Source organism: Hyaloscypha bicolor (assembly GCF_002865645.1).
Source record: "Hyaloscypha bicolor E unplaced genomic scaffold K444scaffold_182, whole genome shotgun sequence".
NCBI classification, from domain to species: Eukaryota; Fungi; Ascomycota; class Leotiomycetes; order Helotiales; family Hyaloscyphaceae; genus Hyaloscypha; species Hyaloscypha bicolor.
In genome coordinates, this window is record NW_020194684.1 from 3,548,771 (window position 1) to 3,567,139 (window position 18,369).

The 18,369-nt window shown below is 28.8% G+C and overlaps 4 protein-coding genes across 4 annotated transcripts; 3 read left to right on the top strand and 1 right to left on the bottom strand.

The window, feature by feature from the left end:
* Positions 1-514: 514 nt before the first annotated feature.
* K444DRAFT_545176 (NADH-dependent flavin oxidoreductase-like protein) lies at positions 515-1,918 on the top strand (the record flags this gene model as incomplete). Its single annotated transcript, XM_024876116.1, has 2 exons — positions 515-738; positions 865-1,918. 2 exons carry the CDS (start codon positions 515-517, stop codon positions 1,916-1,918), a joined length of 1,278 nt encoding a protein of 425 aa, XP_024728462.1.
* Positions 1,919-2,186: 268 nt separating this feature from the next.
* K444DRAFT_544022 (uncharacterized protein) lies at positions 2,187-2,537 on the bottom strand (the record flags this gene model as incomplete). Its single annotated transcript, XM_024876018.1, has 3 exons — positions 2,187-2,249; positions 2,354-2,430; positions 2,507-2,537. 3 exons carry the CDS (start codon positions 2,535-2,537, stop codon positions 2,187-2,189), a joined length of 171 nt encoding a protein of 56 aa, XP_024728463.1.
* A 726-nt stretch (positions 2,538-3,263) lies between these two features.
* K444DRAFT_234229 (uncharacterized protein) lies at positions 3,264-4,164 on the top strand. The gene has a single exon (XM_024871258.1). The coding sequence runs from the start codon at positions 3,428-3,430 to the stop codon at positions 4,040-4,042; it is 615 nt and encodes a 204-aa protein (XP_024728464.1). The 5' UTR covers positions 3,264-3,427; the 3' UTR covers positions 4,043-4,164.
* Positions 4,165-4,611, top strand: K444DRAFT_234230 (uncharacterized protein). The gene has a single exon (XM_024871259.1). The coding sequence runs from the start codon at positions 4,286-4,288 to the stop codon at positions 4,526-4,528; it is 243 nt and encodes an 80-aa protein (XP_024728465.1). The 5' UTR covers positions 4,165-4,285; the 3' UTR covers positions 4,529-4,611.
* Positions 4,612-18,369: the final 13,758 nt, after the last annotated feature.

Here is an 18,369-nt window from a genome sequence, read left to right on the forward strand (position 1 = left end):
AAAAAGTACTAACCGCAATGGAAGTATGAGAAGTTATGTCAACCCCTTATTGCGCCAGTTGGCATGGAACAATGGTACCGTGTTTTTCGACGACTTTGTCAAGTCAAAAGCGATAATCGAGACGCGACTAGCGATTAGCAATTGAGCACTGCCAGCTAGTGCGCCTAGCCGAGTCCCAGTCATGTGATTCAATTTCTCTTTCAAAGCGGCTCACCAGTGAACATCTCTAGGGCGAGACCCTCTTGTCGAGAACTCGATCAGTGGATTCGTGTTTTGTTGCCTTTCTTCAGGGGCTTTAGCGAGAATTGAGCCCCTCAACCCCACATCGCGCAATTCTTCACCGCCTTTGACGCTGACAAATTGGTCTGCACCTCGGGGCAGAATTCCGAGATCTTTTATCTCCCCTCCCCTCCGTTCTCCACCTTCTCACTCCTTTTGTTACTGTTATTCCTTTAATGAATTTTTGATCCTTTACTCTAGAGTTTATACATATATTCATGTATCTGCCATTACAATGGGCTCTGTATCTGCACCCAGAAACGAGCCCGCACCCAACACTCCCTACTTCACGCCCATCCAGAACCCACCAGCAGGAACCGCTCTCTCCGAGAATCCACCCACACTCTTCACTCCCCTCAAGATCCGCGATGTAACATTCCAGAATCGTATCTGGGTGGCTCCAATGTGCATGTACTCCGCAGATAACGGACACCTCACAGACTTCCACCTAATCCACCTGTGCGTACTTTTCTCAACCCCTCTCCCAACTCCAATTACAAGCCGTCTCAATTCCCTCCCCAATCCCCCCTCTCTCCTGTTTCTCCCCACAATCTCCGCAGAGCATTTGCTAAAGTCCACCCACAGATCCGCATTCGCCTACCGCGGTGCTTCCTTAACAATCATCGAAGCCGCCTCCGTGCTCCCCAACGGCCGTATATCACCCGAAGATGCCGGTCTCTGGAGCGACTCCCAAATCGCGCCAATCCAGCGCATCTCTACCTTCCTGCACAGCCAGAATCAAAAACTCGGAATCCAGCTCGCACACGCGGGCCGCAAAGCCTCCACCTGCGCGCCCTGGCTCCTCGAACGCGGAAAAGCGATAACGGCTACCGAAGAAGTCGGGGGATGGCCGGACGATGTGATGGGCGCGAGCGCGATACGGTGGGGCGAGGGGTATGCGGTGCCGAGGGAGATGAGTAGGAGCGATATACAGGGGGTGGTGGAGGGGTTTAGGGAGGCTGCGAGGAGGGCCGTGCAGGCGGGCGTGGATGTTATTGAGATTCATGGCGCGCATGGATATCTCATTTCCTCTTTCTTGAGTCCGATAAGTAATCGACGGACGGATGAATATGGCGGGAGTTTTGAGAATCGGATAAGGTTGTTGGTGGATGTGGTTAAGGCGGTTAGGGAAGTGATACCTGAGGGAATGCCGTTGCTGGTTAGGGTTTCCAGTACGGAGTGGATGGAGAAGCAGGCGCAGGAGAGCTGGGACGTTGAAAGTACGATACGGCTGGCGAAGTTGCTTCCTGGATTGGGAGTGGATTTGTTGGATGTAAGCTCAGGAGGGAATAATGAGAAGCAGGCGGTCACTCCATTCAACAATTATCAGGTTGGAATTGCGGGACGTATTCGCGAGGAGCTTTACAAGGCAGGGATTAAGGATTTATTAATTGGTGCCGTGGGGATGATCACCGAAGCTGAAGCAGCGAAGGAAATCGTGGAGAAAGGGAAAGGGGATGGGCTGGTCGAAATCGAGGATGAGAATGGAGGGATCGCGAAGGCGGATGTGGTGTTGGTTGCGAGGCAATTTCTAAGGGAGCCGGAATGGGTGTTGAGGGTTGCGTATAGACTTGGTATCAAGGTGCAATGGCCTTCGCAATATGATCGGGGGCGGTTCGTGAAGGGCAGTAAGATATAGACGTCATTCAGATCTCCAGACATAGATCTCAGCAAATAGAAACAAACGACCCAGAGTAATTCACCGTTTTCATAGCTCAGCGCATAGATATTGCAATCCTCAGCTATGACTGGACCACTTCGCCAAATGGCTCAAACTATCAATCACACTCTTCACCGCGTGCCCAACACCAACACTGTTTTGCTCTCCCTCCTTCCCCAGATCATCGCCCTCCCCACCCCCCCTTCCGTCCTCTTTCTTCACCTTCTTTCCTTTAAAAAACAGCGAGTTATGGGTTACTCTTCGACATCGGCGGGTACTGCTTCCCGTCCTTCTCGACTTTGGGCTCACACTGCTCTTTGTCAGCTCACGGGTATCCATGGAAATTTGGAGCTGGGTAGGGATAGGGTGGGAGGGATATGAGGAGCGGCAAGAGGTGGGAGGGGAGGAACGTACGGTACATCGCTCGTCTTCCGAAACATTGTCCATGACGCTGGGAACGTGCTTGCCGCAGCCCCACCATGTTTTTTTGCCTGTATCGTATTATCAGCAATGGCCTGAGAGGAAAGGTAAAGTGAGAGCTCGGGGTGGCGAAGCTGAGATACATACTGCAAGTATCGCACGTTGCTGCTTTGCACATCTTGCTTGCTGTTTTAGTTGATAACGGGGTATTCTGGACTCCGATATTGGTTGTGCGTTCTTGATTGTTGATCACGGTTCCTGTGATATCGTTGTTGGGTCGAGGGTTGAGTGTGGTGAAGGGAAGAGTTTGTAATTGTATTCAAGATATGAGAGAATAGTTAGGCATCAGATGACGTAAAGACTACAGTCGGTCCGACACAACAACGACAAAATAAAACAAATCCACTACAATACTAGTTGATATTAATCGTATTAATCGGAATTATCGTATATCTTATAGTAATTAATTTCCCGTTCTCCGATTTTTAATATCTTTAATATTATGGGAGCTATAAAGTACGTGATTATTTTTATGCGGGCTTAAATAGAAATTTTGGTGTTCGGCGAATCGGGGGGCTAGTGGGGTCAATCGCCCGGCTCTGGCGCAGGGCGTCTCGCCTCGGCGATCGCGGGGTTGAGGTCGCCGAATAGGGGCTGCTGTTGGCCGAGGTTTGCAGGGAACCCCCGGCCTGATTCGTGATATCTACTATCCCCCCCCTTGAATACTTACGGTGGGTCCAATATTCGCCACACTCTCATGCTTCACTCACGCCACGCCTCACCCCATTTTTAGCCAATCAGAGCACGGAGAAGCTTCTAGCTCGCCTGCGCAGTGTACCATAAGTATGGCAGAATACACAGCTTCCACTGGCCTTACTTTACTTATTTATATCCTCAATTGCAATGGACTCACAAGATTCACGTTTCACTACACCACCACCTGATTATGGTAACCTTTATGACGCAGATACTCCACCGTCTGCGCAGCCTCGCTCTCCTCCTCTCTCTCTCCCTGATTCGCAAAAGACTACGCAGTCATGGGACTCCTATAATGGCCCTAGGCCTCGAATGAACGAATCACAGCAAACTATGCAATCTCAAATCTCACGTGACGATTATCGTCCCGTAACTCCAGAACTCCTTATACATTCTCAGCTTTTACCAGACTCTCTTATCGCATTACAGCCTTCTCCTTCTCTCTTCGTTCCCGACTCTCAAGCAGATTCCTCTCAAGAGAGTAATACCTCATCCGATTGGCGAAGGACCGATTATACCCGTGATAAGCGTCTCCAGATCCAAACGGCCCTCCTTTTCAAGATACCTTTACCCCAAATAAAGGAGACTCTCGATGTTACTAACGACCAAATCTACTATACAAAGTACCATCGCCTTACTCCACAAAAAACGAGAGCAGGGAGGCATGCAAAGCTCCATATTCCTGAGAAAATACAGCTTAAGGAGTGGTTACTTTCCTCTCCTTCTCACCGTCACGTGGCATACTCAAAGATTCCACACTTCCTTCCTCAATTAGGGGGTAAGCAGGCTATTCGCACAGCTATCGATGGAATTAATTACTGTCGTCGTATATCGCGAAAGAAGGGGTTCTCAGATGATCCTAAAGTCTGTCAGGAGAGGCTAGACTTAGCAGAGGATGGGAGTACATGGCCACGCTTACGCGTATAGCAGGTTTGCTTTACGGACGAGGTATGGGCATTTGGTAGAGCTTATACGAATTCGTATATTACCTGCTTAAAGGATGGAAGCGATCGCTTACTTCCTGAGTGTATGAGGCACAAGTACTCCAAGCTTCCTGTATAGATATTCTGGGGAAGTATAGTCGATAGGAAGAAGGGGCCTTCTCTCTTTTGGGAGAAGGAATGGGGCTCGATTAATTCCATATGATATAATCACAAAATTCTCTCAATAATGGAGCAGTTCTTTCGCAACCACCCACTTAGCCGGTATAGGTTTTGGCAAGACAATGCTTCTTCCCACCGCTCGTACGAGACAAAGCTAAACTTGCTCCTTCGCCATATCCCCACGATTCAAGCTCCTCGGTACTCACCGGACCTGAATCTCATTGAGCATATATGGAATTGGATAAAGAATTGGATAGAGGAGCACTATTGGAAAGCTCGCTACCAGCCGGATAAGATCCACTTGGATTAACTTCGCAAGATTATACAAGATGCATAGGACGTAGTACCAGACGAGTATATTCAGGGATTATATGATAGCTGGTGGAGACGCTGTGATGCTGTAAAGGAAGCGTATGGTGGGCCTACAAAGTACTGAGGTACAAACTGTATAGTAGAAAAGAAAGTGGGAATAGCTTCAATTGAACTGGAAAGCGGTGAAGACTCGATTGCGTGCCTTTAGTGGAGTGATGTGTGTGTGGAGATGGTGGCGAATATTGGACCCACCGTAAGTATTCAAGGGGGGGGATAGTAACTCCATCGCCTCCTCAAAGCTCTCCCTGCACCTCTTCACCTCGTTCCAAAACGAAAGACAATATCTATTCTGCATCTTCTCTGTCCACAGACACCTCGTCAAACATTTCTCCCCTCCGACCAATCCTCGACTGTCACGGGATAGACATCCCGGGGCCCTCAACGATGGCAAAAGCCAGAGTAGGGGCAGAAAGATGATGTATTCTTCTATGGGGAGTAGCTAGCTAAATAGTCCCTCTCTAGCCTCGGCTACTGACGTAATAACACCCCTCCCCCCGAATATGCCAACGCCCTCGTTAGCGAAAAAAAAGAAACAAGGAAAACTTGCTGAGAAACTGGTACCCTTATCGGTAATAACTAAAGAAGAAAAAAAGGAAAAAACAAAAAAAAATAAAACTATAAAAACATAAAAGTGCCCATTTATAATTGCTATAATCTCAGAGTCCTTTCTCGTTAGCGCTATTAACCCTTTCTTCCTTACTTTCCTCCTTTGCTAGTAGGGAACTGGGCTTCCGGGCTCTGGCCTTAGAAGCGGGCGGCTTCGGTATTGGCTTATGGTACTTGGAATAACAAGGCGAGATATTACTATTATTAGCAGGCTTGTTGGCAGGCTCTTCAGCGGCAGGCTCTTCGGCAGGCTCGTCAATAGGCTCTTCAGTAGTCCTGACCTGGAGATTAATGTCTCAGATACCGGGTATAGTAAGAAATTATTCGTTACTAAAGAGTACCGATTATAATATTGGAAAAGAGTTCAAAGTAATAATAGACTTATTAATAACCACTTCTTTCTTCTTAAATACCTTCTTAAAAGCTTTTATATCTGGTTTACTAGTTACTAGCAAGAAGTTTCTTATTATAACTAGTCTTTTTCTAGAAAAATAAATATTATTAATTAAGGAAATTGCGAAATTCCTCTCTTTTATTAGGCGGTTATAAGTATCTTATAGATATTGGACCTAATTCTCTAATATAATAACCTATATTATTAAATTTTTAATTACTTGAGATATTACTTTGTCTTTTTTAACTAGTAATAGGAAAGGTTTTATATTTTTATCTAAATATTGCATGGCAACTGCAGGCTAGTCACGTGTCCTTAGCGCACGTGACTATATATACTGTATTTAGCTCTGGCCGTTCGTACCATACCTCTCTCCTCTCAAAAATCTAATTATATTATAATACAACTACTTTTAATATAATACTAAAGATATAACTAAGGATATATTATATTTAAAAACTAATAGAAATATAATATTAAACTTGTTTTTAATTACTAAAGATATAATATTATATTTATCTTTAATTACTAAAAATATATTATTATATTTACTTTTAATAACTAGAAATATATTATTATACTTGCCTTTAATAATTAAAAAGTATTTTTATTTCCTGAATTACTTTCTAAAAAGCTTATAAATATATTTTTACTATTTCTATTAATCTTTTTTATTAGTTTATAATACTATTTCCGGCTATTATTAGTATCTTTAGTATTAAGAATAATTTTTAGCTATAAATAATAGTTTTTTATAAATTATGCTTTTATTATTTTTAATTTCTAATTATTTTTTAGGTTAAAAAATAATAAAGTATTATTAAATAAATATATATTTCTTTAAGAAATTATTAATTTAATATTTATATAATATTATGAGTATAAGATCTAGGGCCTAAAAAGTAGAATTAGACTATTTCTATTCTAATAATTCAAAGCTAAAAAAGAAAAGAGGATCTCAAAAAAGCCTCGGATCTAAATAATTACAAGCTATATACAGGCCTATATTTTAGCTAAATAGGGTTATAACACGTGACCTCGACTTATATTTCCTGATTTCGAATATCTAGCTAGTTCTAGTCTAATTCCTATTAATAATATATATTATAATAATTATAATATTATTTCTTTTCTTAAAATAAGCTTATTCTCGAGCTTTAAAAATCTCTATTAAATTTCCAAGTTATGAGTTATATATTAAAGGCCAGGGGCCTTTTATATATAATTTAAAGAATTTCCGTCTATATTATATAGTTCCGGTAATATATTATTCTTGGTATAGTTTAATTAATAAGAAAGGTTCTGGGGCAGTTCTAGCTATTTGAGGTTTTTATTATAGAAGTCCTAAAGAACTAGGGAACTATTACTTAATAAGGTTACCGGATATTATTCTAGATCTGAATTCTATTCTTTTTATTAGACTTAGTACTTGAGTTTTCTATAGAATAGCTTTATTACTAGTATTTCTTAAATTTTATATTTAGTTTCCCTGTTTTATAGTTCTAATAATAAAGGCTCCGGGTTTATTTGTCCAGAAAAGAGATTATCTGGGTTTTTATATAGCTTCTCTATATAGAAAACCGGATATATTCTTATTAATTCCGGAAGCTTAAGCCTAAAAGAATATCTAATTTATTTCAGAATCTTATATAATTCTTTTATTTAGTAAGCTAGCTTATAGCTCAAATAATTATTCTTCTAGTATTTAGTAGTAATTTATATCTTATTTCCTATTCCGAAATCTATTAATTAGTAATATTTATTAGCTTAGGTAATATAATATTCTTATATTTATATTATATTCTTTTATATCTTTTATTAGAATTTATAAAGCTATATTACTAAGGATTTTATTTTTTATTTATTTAGTTTTTCTTTTAGGATATCTAATTATATTTAGGTTTTCTAATTAAATAATATTTGCGGTTTATAGCCCTTTTTTATAAGAAATAAGAACTAGCTTATAGTTTTATAAACTAGAGCTATTTATTAATAATTAATTATTATTATCTATTTATTCTAATTATTCTAGTAATAGTTTATATAGAAATATAACTATTAGTTAAAATACTAGTTAATAATCTTTATCTAGCTATTAGTTTGGAAATAGTTAGTAATTAATAACTTAAGCTTTATATTAATATATTTATAAAACTCGCTCCAGAAATCTAATATAAACTAGGGGCCTTAATTAGATATTATAATTTCCGAAATACTAATCTAATAAATTATATAAATAAGAAATATTAATTCTTTAGTTATAATTATATTTCGAATAAGAATTATAATAAAATACTTATCTAAGTAATTAATAAAAATTATTATTATATTATATTTATTTCTACTTTCTAAATACTTTTTAAAATCTACTAATATATATTATTAGAGGTAATTAGGAACTAGTAATAGATATAAAAAACCTGGCTTCTTATTTCTGGAAATATAAGATTATTAGTAAATATAATAGTTATTTCTATACTAATTAATATTTATATCCTAGCCTAGCTAGTAATAGCGGGCCTAAAGAAGCTACTAAAGCTTGGTTTATTCTAGATATTTTATTAGAAGCTATATATATACTTCCTAAATAAGGGTAATATATAAGAATATTTCGAATATTATTATATTATTAAATATAAATAATTTATTATATTATAAGAAAAGGCTATCTTATAATATTTAAATATCTTTTTTCTTGTTTTTTTTATCTTATTCTATAGTTTTTCTAATTCTAGTAATTCTCGGTTCTTGCTTAATAGCTTATTTATAAACTAGATACTATTATATTAGGTTTCTTTCTAAGCCGGGTTTACTAAGGCCTTAATTAGAGCTAACTAGAGATCTTATATAATATTATTATTAATCTTTTATTATAGAAAAAAAAATGGATTTAATAAACTATTATTACCTTATTCTAAATAATTATATTCTTATATTTCCTATTTAGGGCATTTACTTATTTATTTAACTTATTTACCTAATATATAAGCTTAAAATAATAGTAGGAAAAATACTTTATCTAATAAGCTTATTTTACTAAAAGATTTTTTATAATTATAAAATATTCGAAAGCTTAGTAATCTAAATAAATTATAAAAGATATTTCTTATAGGCCTTCTAATTCTGCTTACTATTTAATTAAAAAGAAAATAATAGTAAGTATTTCTTTATTATAAATATTATAATTTAGCTTTATTAATTATATAATTTTAGAGAAAAATACTACTAGATATTAGAGTTCTATTTAGGAATTCTATTATAAAAAATACTAGCTATAAGTTTATTTAATATATTTGTTTTAATTATAATAAAAAGATTTAAATTATAATAATATAGAATTAGTATTAAGAATATAACTTGCTTTAGCTTATTAAAACCTTCTTAATACTAATTTATTTACTTATATAAGACTTTCTTATATATTAGAGCTATTAGGGACTTTATTATATAATTATATTTCGTATTAAAATACTAATAAAAATAATAAAAGCCTAAAAAGCTTTATATTTCTTTAATTATTATTAGTAATTATTAGTTCTTAATAATTACTATCTTATCTAGATCTATTTTAATAATTTTAATAGAAATAATAAAGTCTAAATACTTTATATAAGTAATCTTAAATTCTGATTTCTTAATATTTACTTAAAAGCTAGTATTTTATAGCTATTAAAGAACTTTTTATATATAGTCTTTATATTTAAGGGAATTATTTAAATAAATTAGAATATTATCTAAATAGGCTATATAAAAAATATTAAGATAATTAAAGAAAATATTATTTATATATCTTTAATATATAATAAAGCTATTAGTTAGATTCTTTCAAAAAACTTTATATTTATAAGCCTTATATCTTATATAAAATATTATAAGTTTTTCTAATTCCAGATTTATTTAAATCTAATAGAATATTTACTAAATATTTATATTACGGGCCAGGCCTTTATATAAAAAAGACTAGTAGTTTAATTAACTAAATAGAATTCTTTAAAGAAAAAAGAAAGAGAAAAATAAGAGAAGTAGAATTATATTCTTTAAGGTATTCGAGTTCCCTAAATAATATATAGTTATTCTATTAATCTAAAGAAATATATTATATAATAGGGGCTCTAGCCTTTATTATATAACTTAGTAAAGGCTACTAGCCAAGTATATAAATCGGGTCTTAACCTCTTATATTATTTCTTTTTTTATTTATAAATACTAACTTTATAAATATATAAATAAAACTTTTCTTTATTAAATAATTTCTTTCTAAGCTTCTAATACTATTATCTTTTTAAGTACGAAATATGATTCCTATATAGAATATATATAACTCTTTTATTTTATAAATAGCTTTTTTAAGAGCCTCTAACTATATCTTATATACTTCTTATTAAGGATTCATTTGATTTCATACTTGTTTTTATTACCTATAAGTTATAGTTATAATTATAAATTATCTTAGAACTAACTTAATAGCGGGTTTATTATACCTAGCTAAAAAAGCTTATTATAAAATATATTATATATTTCTAGAGAGATATTAAACTAAAAACTATAGCTCTCTATTACCTTAACTATTATATATTTAGTATACTTTATCTTAAGCTTTTTAGTTAGCCTATTTATCTGAATATTCTAGAGATTAAACCAGACTCTATTTCTAATTTTAAACTTTAAGGCCTGATTTCTCTTCCGGTTTACTATTTTTTTTTATAGAATTACTAGGCTATTATTATTATAGCTTATATATATTCTCGTATATTATAAAGCCTATATATAATATTATTTATTACTTAAATAAGTAATAATTCTCTGTTTTTTTTATTAACTTTATTTTAGAGCTATACTAGCTTAATATAGTATTTATAAAACAGAAAGAATAGGCTAATTTCTATAAATAAGGCATTTCGGTTATTAATTACTAGCTTAATATATAGTAAAAGAGTTACCTAGTTTATTTAATTATAATTTATAAAAGTATAAAGGAAGATCTTAATTATCTAGTTTATTCTTTTTATAGATCTATTTATTTCAGGATAATATATAATAAATAATTAATAAATAATACCTAATAGCTTATATATTCTAGTTTATAGTACTTTTATAAACTACCTTTCCCGGTTAGAGACTATTACTTTTAGAAGCCTATACTAGTAATAATAGGTTCTTATAAATCATTTCGCTACTATTTCTATTATAGTATTTACTATAGCCTCGAGTATTACTTCTTTTTCTAAATAGTTTATAATAACTATTATATTAGTATATTCTTTACTTAATAGAAGTTTTATTATAAAGTTAATTAAGATTTCCTACTAGATTTAACTCGGGATAAAGAGAGGCTTTAAAAATCCCTAATAGTAATTCCTTTATATTTTATTTCTCTTATAAGTATTATAGTTCTATATAAACTAGTATATTTATCTTAATATATTTGACTAGAAAAATTATTATATAAAAAGAGTATTTATAATATCTCGTCCTAGATAGCTATACTAAATCGAGTTATAGGTTTATTAAATTAGCTTTATATAAAGCTCTTTTAAGTTAGAAACTTATTATTATTTCTAGAAAAGAAATTATCCTAATTAGGATAATAAATATTTTCTTATTAATATCTTAATCTTTAAATTAGTTAGAAATATTCGTCTCTTTTCTTATATTACTTTAACTATAGCCTAATATAACTTGTTCTTTTTTAAGGTATTATTTCTTACTTATTACTTTATTTACCTATTACTATTATAGCTCTTATTCTATTCTTGGCTTTTTAAACCTGGCTCAGGAAAATCTTCTTATTCTAAAAGAAATCCTATTTTCTTTCTCTTATTTTCTTACTAATTCATATCTATAAGTTAGGCCTCTATATCCCGCTAGTTTTCTAGCTAGGTATTTCTTTCTTATTTTTAATTTTTCAGGCCAGGCTTAGGAAACTAAATAGACTTTTTCTTAATCTATTTTTTTTACTTATATTAGTATTATAAGAGTTATATTTTTAGAAAAATTACTAAGAATTTCTGGCTTTAATAGTTATAATATCCTAAACTAATAATAATTATTTCCTTTTCTACTAAAAAGGTCCTATTCTTATTTTAAGAATATATTTACTTATTTATTATTTTTTCCTAAAATATATAAGATCTTGAAATTATATTATAAGAGAATTAGAAATTATCTTATTTACTATTTAGTAAATTTCTATATTATTATAAAGTATTTCAGGTTTTTATAGTTTATTTAAATCTCGAAATAGTAAATACTTCTTAGTTCTATAATTTATTTCTCTAAACAATAAATAATTACAAGTATTTCCTTATTATAAATCTCGTAATTATATTTTATAAGATTTTTTTTAAAAGAAAATATAGGATTATAAGATTTCTTTTCTATTAATTTATATAAGAATACTATTTATACTTTATCTAAAGAAGTTTATTTCAAGAATTACTCCCTAGCTATAATTAAACTATACTAGTATTAGGGCTAAAATAAATATTTTCTTAAGCTTTTAGAAAATAGCCTTTACTTTATTTATTTATAAGAATATCTAGTTCTTATATATAAGGTTAGATAGTAATTAAATAATCTTTAAGAACTCTCGAATAAAATATTAGTAGAAATTAGTAAATTCTAGGAAACTTTATATATCTTTTACTAATTTCGGGGCTTTCTAACTTAGAATAGCTTTAATTTTTACTAAATCTATATAAATGCCCTTTCCGGCTTCTATAATAAATCCTAAGTATTTTATTAATTTAACTTCAAATTCGTACTTATTAATATCTAGCTATAGATCTATTTCTTGAAGTTATTAGAAAACTCTCTATATATACTTATAATATTCTTTCCTTAATTCTAATAAATAAACCAGAATATTATTTATATAGGCAGAATAGAATTCGTTTAGGAAATTCCTAAAAATCTAATTAATATATTTCTGAAATATATTCGGGATATTTACTAGGCTAAAAGAAGTTACTAACTACTTATAGAGTTTATATCTTATATAAAAGGCCGTTTTTTACTTATTTTCTTTAGTAATATAAATCTTATAAAAAGCTATTATAATATTAAGCTTTATAAATTATTTTGCTTTTCTAATATTTTAAAAAGTCTTATAAATTAATAAAAGTAAATACTAGTTCTTTTTTATAAGCTTATTTAAGCCCCGGTAGTTTATATAGAACCGTAATTCCCTATTAGATTTCCGTATAAAAAAATAAGAATAATAGTAAGAAAATAGCTTATTTAAATAAATTCTTTATTTAGTAATTTTATAAGCGTTTTCTATAATACTAAAAGCTTATCCTAAGATAGATTATATAATAAACTCTATAATATAATAGGTTCTTTTTTATTTACTTCTTCTAATTTAATTTAATAATTAATTTCTTAGCCCTAAATAAGTAATAATTTCTTTGCCTTAACTAGATAAAATATCTTTTAGAAGCTCTTATATTATTCCGGAGCTTTATATAAGAATTAGTTCTCTTTTTCCGAGTTAGGGCTTTTTAAATATTTACTAGACTAGCTAAGAAAACTTTTATATTTTTTCTTTTGTTTTTCTTTACTAGATAAGAGAATAAAGCTATTAAGACTTATATATAATTTACTATTTACGGGCTAAGAGCTAGTAACTTACTTATCTTATTTCGTACTAAGATCTCTAATAATAAAACAAATAACTCTAATCTCGAATTATGAATTTGTATATTTTATAAATAAAGCTACTATATATCTAAGATTATATTTAAGCTAGAGATCTTAGGAATTATATAAAGAAAAATACGAGATTTATAATAGCTATTAATATTTATATTAAATACTATTACTTTTCTAATTATATCCGGTATTACTTTATTAAAAGCCTCTATTTATTTAGAAATAATTAATATATACTAGAGGTTATATTAATTAGTAAAGCGAGAATTAATTATTTTATATAATATATATCTAGTATTAATAAGAGTTTATATAAAATATTTTTTATTAATTCTTACTAATATAAGAAAAAAGAGCCTAACTATATTCTTCCGAAATTACTTCTAAGTTAACTAATCTAACTTTATTTCTATATATTTTTAATAGTAACTTTTATTAGAAGCTAGTTTTTTCCCGAATTAAATAAATTTAAATTCTTTTTATTTTTATTTCTATTCTTATCTAAGATATTATTATTTTTTCCCCAAGCTACTTTTGCCTTTCTTAAGGCTATTCTTAATATTTTTATACTTTTTGCCTTTACTTTTAGCTATTTTTTCTTTTTTCTTCTTCTTTATTTACTAGCTTAGAAAAAGAAGCTTAAATATAGCTTTACCTAATAATTATATATAAAATAGTTATTTTAGCTATACTAAAAATAAAGTCTTTTCCTTTTTTACTAATTAATTTTGTCCGGAAAGGCCTAGTTAGAAGTATTTCTTAATTATTATCTTATATTACTTATAATAGGCTCTTACTTTATTAGCTAGATAGATAAGATAACTCTAGGCAGGAAAGGGCTCTTGGGCCATTTATTTAACTAGTTCGAGTAGTAGACTCTTATATTTTTAATTTTAGCTAGCTAGTTATTAATTATTTATAACTAAAAATAGTATTTCTTATATAATTCTTTTTTCTTTATTTCTATTATTTCTTTTATAAGCTTAGTTATAATAATAGCTTTAAAATATTCTTTCTTAATCTTATTTTATTATTTCTATTTTTCTATTTCTAGGATTAAATAATTAAAATTACTTAAGAATTTGCCTAAGAAAATTAACCTTTACTAAATTCGGTTTAATTTCTCTAGGGCCTTTTACTATTTCTATAAGTTATAGAATGCCAGGTTTATTTATTTAAATAGTTCTTTAACTATAAACTTTTCTTTTTTCTAGATATATTCAAGTTACAAGTATATTTAGCTTATTATTTCTTTAGATAAGTATTTGAACCCGTATTAAATCCTCTCTTTTTCTTTATTAATTACCTCTTTATTAATCTCTAGCTTTACTTATAAGAGTTCTTTAAACTAGGGATATAGGGCTAAGTTATTTCTATTAAACTTATTAGGGTTCGAGAGGCAGGCTTTTAGTTATTTTATAAAAGAAACCTAAAAAAATATATAGAATAAAAAGGATATTTATATTTATAAAAAGTTCGGAATTATTATATATTTATTAATTAAATTAATTCATATAGCTAGGTTTACTATCGAGTTTGCTTATTATATAGCTAGCTCTAATAGCTATTAGAACTATATTATAAAAGCTTCTTATAGCTATTAAAGGGCTTTATTTACTATCTTGGCTTTATATAACTATTTATTTATTTAACTAACTACCAGGAATCTTGCTTCTAAATCTTTATATAATAAGAGAATCTAGTAGTTTTCTTTTCTTGAATTAGGTTCAGGAAAACCCAAATAATTCCTGGTATTAACTAGTTAAGTTAGTACTCTGGCTTCTATATATAGTTTTAGATATTTTTTATTACTAGCTTTTATATACTCTAAAGTCTTATTAAGGTATTAGCTTTATAAGTAGTTTTAAATAGAGTCTATTTCTAGCTTTATTTATTCCGAGCTTTATTTTCTATATATAAGTTTAGGTACTTCTTATTTCTAGCTTTATATATATATAATCTCTAGTTAGTAAAGATAAAAAAAAGAGAATTCTAATATTATAGGCCAGGCCTTTATATAAAAAAGATTAGTAGTTTAATTAACTAAATAGAATTCTCTAAGAAAAAAAGAAAGAGAAAAACGAGAGAAGTAAAACTATATTCTTTAAGGTATTCGAGTTTCCTAAATAATATATAGTTATTCTATTAACCTAAGGAGACATATTATATAATAAGGGCTCTAGCCTTTATTATATAACTTAGTAAAGGCTATTAGCCGAGTATATAAATCGGATCTCGACTTATTATAATTTAGCTTTATATAGATTTTAGTTTAAGCTAGTTATATAAGAGTTTTATAAATAAGAAAAAGAGAATAATAATTTTTTTATATTAAGTTATTTAGCTTAGAATAATTAATATAGAATTATAAAGCTCTATTAGCCTTTTTTATAAAAAGAATTAGAAATATAAAAAGAAACTAGCTTTACTTAATAAAGCCTTATTAAAGGTTCTTTTTAAGAAAATATTTGATTTCTTATAACTTATAAGTTAATTATTAATAAAGCAGAAAATACCCTAGGCTTTCCGGGCTCTTAGAATTATTAATTTAAATCTTATAATTATAGAACTAATATAGAAATAAGATATTTAATATTTCTTTTAAAAAAACATTTATAAAATCCTTAAATTCTTTTAGTAAAACTTTTACTAGCTATTATAACTCTATTTCTTTTAGCTATTATTTACCCAAAATAAACTTATTTTCTTATTATAATTCTAGCTCTTTATTAATCTCAAAAAATAATATTATAAAGAAAAGGTTTTTCTTTTTTTATAGATTTATCTAGAAAATAGCTAATAAGATACTTATAATATTAACTATAGGCTTTAACTAGCTTTTATAGCTTTTTTTTTTAAATAATATAATTTTAATATTTCTATTTCTGGCTTAGAAGAAATTTCTATATTTTCTAAGGCTATTTATATTTCTCTATAGAATTAAGCTTAATTATTTTATTATATATGGCTTACTAAGCCCGGCTTAGAAAAAAAATAAGGGAGTTTCTTTTTTATAATTTGAAGTTTCTAGAACTTATCTATAGCTATAGCTTTATTTCTTCTATTTGCGTTTTCTTAATATTAATTACTTTTTCCAGATTTCAAGTTCTTATATATAATAGAATCTTATTCTAGTTCTTTTTTCTAGACTAATTATCTAGCTAGATTAATCTTTTATTCTTATAATTAATTAGAATACTAGTATTTATAAACTATTATTATCTCAAAATTATATTATATTTATCTAGTCCTATAACTAGTATAAATACTAGAACTTTCCATTTATTAATTAAGAATATAAGCTTAATATAATAAGTAATAAATATGGCCTATTTATTATTAAACTCTTTATATTATAGGATAATATTAATTAAATAGACTTAATATCTAGGAATTAATTAATTATTTTTATAAATTTGAAATTAATAAAAATATATTTATTTATTCTAGTATTAATAAAAAAAGAAATATTAATACCTAATTTATTATTACTAATTATATAAGAAAATATAAATACTTTATTTCCTAATAACTAGCTTAAATTAATTTCTATTATATTAATATAAAATAGCTCTAAAAAGAAAACTTTCTTTAGAAGTTCTTATTTCCTTATTTTATATTCTTAGATAGCTTAGTTATAGTAAGTATTACTAATTTAACTATTAAGACTTATTTTATATATTTTATTTTAGATTCTAGATAGTTCCTAGATATATAACTAAATCTATTATAGTTATAGTAATTAAGATTAGAAAATTCGGGCTTTGAAATAATAGGCTTATTTATTACTAGGGTTTTAAAAGTAGTCTTTATATAAGAAATACTTTCTAAACTTGGCTTATTTGGGCCTTTATTAGCTTTCTTAAATACCTAGTCTTTCTTTTTATAATAAGCTTGGATTTACTAGTTATTTATAGTCTAATACTATATAAATTCTATAATATAAATAATAAGATTATTATAATATATAGCTATAGTCTTTTAGAGCTTCTAGGTAAACTTATTATTTAGATTATTCTTAAGATCTTATAAGTTAATATTTCTATTTATTATATATTTCAGAAATAAAATATAGAATTTTTAGAAAGTCTAGTTCTTTTTTATAAATAGTTCCTTAAATACTTACTAAATATTATACTTTTTATTCGAGTTACTATATAGCTTTTTTAGATAAATATATAGTTCTCTAATAGTCTTATATATATATTAATTATCCTAATTCAAATAAAAGAAAATTAATATAAGAATATAGCTACTTATATAGCCAGATATATAAATAATCTTAAAGTTCTTTATCTAGTAAATATTAGAATTACTATAGAGCTTATTCTTAATTTAAACTAATTAATTATTAAAAGTAATACTATTCTTAGTTATATTTTTTAAAATAAAAGAATTAAAAAGTTTAACTAAATATCTATTTTCTAAAGCAAGAGAACTAGTTATTTTAGTAAGTAATATAATAAGCTTTTTAATAATAGCTTTATTCTTTTATAAGGCTTATTTAGTTTCTTTTAGCTAATTATAATAATTCTTACTATAGGCAAGAATATTATATACTTTTAAAATTAGCTTAATAATCTCTTTATATAAAGCTTTAGAATTCCGGAATAACTTTTGGAACTCTATTTTTAATAAAATAGATCTCTTTTCTTTTTCTATTTTCTAAAAGAAAGTATTTTTCCTATTATAAATATTAATGAATTATTTAGATTTCTTAGAAGACTTAATAAGAAACTCTAGTTTATTTTCTAGTAATATACTAGTAGTATCTTATATTATAGCTTCTTCTAACTTACCTAGTTATTTCAGGACTTACTTTCTTATATTTTCTTTAGTAATAAGATTACTAGTCTATTTATTTACCTGGCTAGTCTAGGGCTTTCTTTTATTCTAATATTAGTTAACTAGTACGGGAATAGCTATAGTATATTATATTTATACTTATTAAAAACTAATTAGATAAGTATTATTTAAATTCTCTATATGTTCACGCCCGTTTATTAATACGAGCGGTTTACTAATCGGGCGCTATAATTAGTTAATTGGCCTTCTAATTAATTAATTATAGCTCTTATTAATTAATAGGAAATGGAATATAATTCGCAAGCCATAGTGGGTCCCGA